The 2,518-nt window shown below is 59.3% G+C and overlaps 1 protein-coding gene across 1 annotated transcript; it reads right to left on the bottom strand.

Annotated features, from left to right (window-relative positions):
- Window positions 1-1,031: 1,031 nt before the first annotated feature.
- On the bottom strand, window positions 1,032-2,090 carry LOC115514909 (galanin receptor type 1-like). Its single transcript, XM_030317067.1, has one exon. The coding sequence runs from the start codon at window positions 2,088-2,090 to the stop codon at window positions 1,032-1,034; it is 1,059 nt and encodes a 352-aa protein (XP_030172927.1).
- Window positions 2,091-2,518: the final 428 nt, after the last annotated feature.

Here is a 2,518-nt window from a genome sequence, read left to right as displayed (position 1 = left end):
TCCTGCAGCAAAGAGACCAGTTTAACTTGGTTCAATCTGGTGTTTCCAAAGCTTTTTGACCATGGAGTCAGAGAGAGAGAGAGAGTGTGTGTGTGTTTAGCTGTAACACTGTTACCAAGCAGAAAACGTTGAACATTCTGTCTTAGGACTTTAAGTAGAGATCACCTCCCTGGTTCCACCACTAACACAGAAGACTGAGGCCTGCTACCAGGAGGCGAGAGGCAGGGCATGGAGTTTGGGAGCTTCTCAGAGGAGGTTGGGTAGGAGAGGTGGGGACCTTTCATTTCTCTGGAGAGAGGAAGGAAACCACAGAGAAGAAAGGAGGGCGTTCAGAAAGTCACGGCACAAAGGTTGACTTTGTGTTCCCTTGTGGGGCTGAGAGGTGTGTGTGACTGAGCTAGGAGAGGGCAGGCAGAGGAGGGAGAGGCAGCTGAAAGGCTCTCCTGGCCTCTGGGCTCCCACCCCGGGTGCAGCTGTCTTCCCTCCTCACCCCTATTTGCTCCACAGGCCCTCAGGATTAAGGACCCTGGACTGTCATTCCCCAGGTCATTCCCCTCCACACTTCTGCCTTTGGAAGTCCCTTTACCGATCTCTTGTCCACTCCCCTCAAGTGCCCCTGAATTAATAAAAATAAAATGATGACGATAATAATCGCGATGACCAACACTCATAGGCACTTATGAAGCAGCAGGTGTTCTGAGCGCTCTATGTGTGTTACGAGTATCTTTATAACAACCCTGTGAAGAAGGTGCTGCCATTATCCCACTTTCCAGATGAGAAGACGGAGCCACGGAGAGGTTAAGGGACTTGTTCAGGGTCACACCACTAGAAAGTAGTAGAGCCTACAGGTTTCTGAGTCCCAAGGTGGAATGGGAGCATCAACCTAGGTGCCATTTTGGTTGCTGTCTCACCTTTGCTGGGCCACCTGCCCTCTCTGGATCCCAGGGTCCCCACTGGTAAAACGGAGGGGACCGGCTCTAACGTCGCTAAGGGTCTTCCCATCTCTCTTGACTCTCAGCCCTCCCGTCAGCCTATCTTCTCAGACCCTCGCCAGACCCCAGAGGCCTCCGGGGACCTGGGTTGAGGCCAGGCTGGATGCTCTCCATCACCATCCCGGCCCCGCCCACACCCCCAGGGTGCCTGGCTGCCCTTGGCCTGCAGAAGAGGTCCCTGAGCCCTGCCCGGAAGGGGCGGGAGAGGTAGAAGCAGAGGATGGGGCTGACGGCACAGTTGGAATAGGCCAGGATGGTGCAGAGGCTGGACGCCACGAAAGCCACCGGCGTGGCAGGCAGGCCGCCCACGGCTGCCACGTAGCCCAGCACAGAGCAGGGCCCCCACATCAGCACGAAGACCACCAGCACCACAAGGATGAGCCCTGCGTTCTCCTGGTGCTCCCGGACGCTCTCCCCGCTGGGGCCACGGGGCCGTGTCCGCAGGAGCCAGCCCACGTGGCCGAAAGAGCAGCCCAGCCCCAGCGTACAAGGCAGGAAGGCCAGGGCTCCCAGCAGGCTGAAGTAGCAGGAGGCCTGGGCAGGGCTCAGGAGCAAGAGGCAGGCCGGGGCCCCCACGGCCCCCTCCTCCACGACCACCCTCTGGAACAGCCAGGTAGGCAATGATGCAGTGAGGCCCAGGACCCACGCGGCCCCACAGAGCAGCAGGCGGGCGCCCCGGCCAGACGGGAGGGCCACGTCGGGCCAGGCCACGGCCACGTGGCGCAGGAGAGCCGTGGCCACCATGCTGTAGAAGGTACAGAACATGGTGGCGTTGTTGGTGGCCTGGCTGGCGGTGCAGAGGACGGGGCCCAGCCACCAGTGGGGCCGCAGGAAGCTGAGCAGCAGCACGGGCACCACGCAGGCCAGGAAGAGCAGGTCGGACAGCGTGATGTTCACCATGAGGCTGTTGGTCAGCGCGAGGAGCGGACGGGGGGCGCCTGAGGCCCGGCCCACCACCACCAGCATGAGCCCGTTGGCCACCAGCCCCACCAGCAGGATGAGGCCGCAGACTCCGGCAAAGAGGAGACGGAGCAGTCGCTCAGGTGTGGCTGTGAGCCCGGAGGTGAACGTGGCGTTGGGCTCCGGCCTAGGCTCCATCCTCCTGCTCCACACACACAAGGACAGCGTAGAAACCGGCCTCTTCCCCTGCTGAGCGCCCCTCCTTTCCCAGAGCCCTGCATCCAGGGGGCCCCCTTGGCATGCATCGGTCCCCTGAGACCTCACAACAGCCTGATGGGACAGGCTCGGTCTACACCGTGGGCTCAAGTCCCGACTCTGCTACGCTGTAGCTCCGTGACTTTGGGAAGTTACCTAATGTTTCCCTACCTCAGTTTCCTCAACTGTAGAGAAGTAAGGAAATAAGATAAAACCGAGGTCAACAGTAACTGTTACAAAAGGGTAATTTTCATGCTCCTCTTTTTAACTTCTTTATTTCTAAAACTTCTGCGGGGATGGGGCACCTGGGTGGCTCGGTCGGTTAAGCATCCGACTCTAGGTTTCGGCTGAGGTCGTGATCTCACAGTTCA

Source organism: Lynx canadensis, chromosome B2, assembly GCF_007474595.2.
Source record: "Lynx canadensis isolate LIC74 chromosome B2, mLynCan4.pri.v2, whole genome shotgun sequence".
Taxonomy (NCBI): Eukaryota; Metazoa; Chordata; class Mammalia; order Carnivora; family Felidae; genus Lynx; species Lynx canadensis.
Note: the sequence above shows the minus strand (reverse complement) of the source record. Positions and strands in the feature narration are given on the sequence as shown.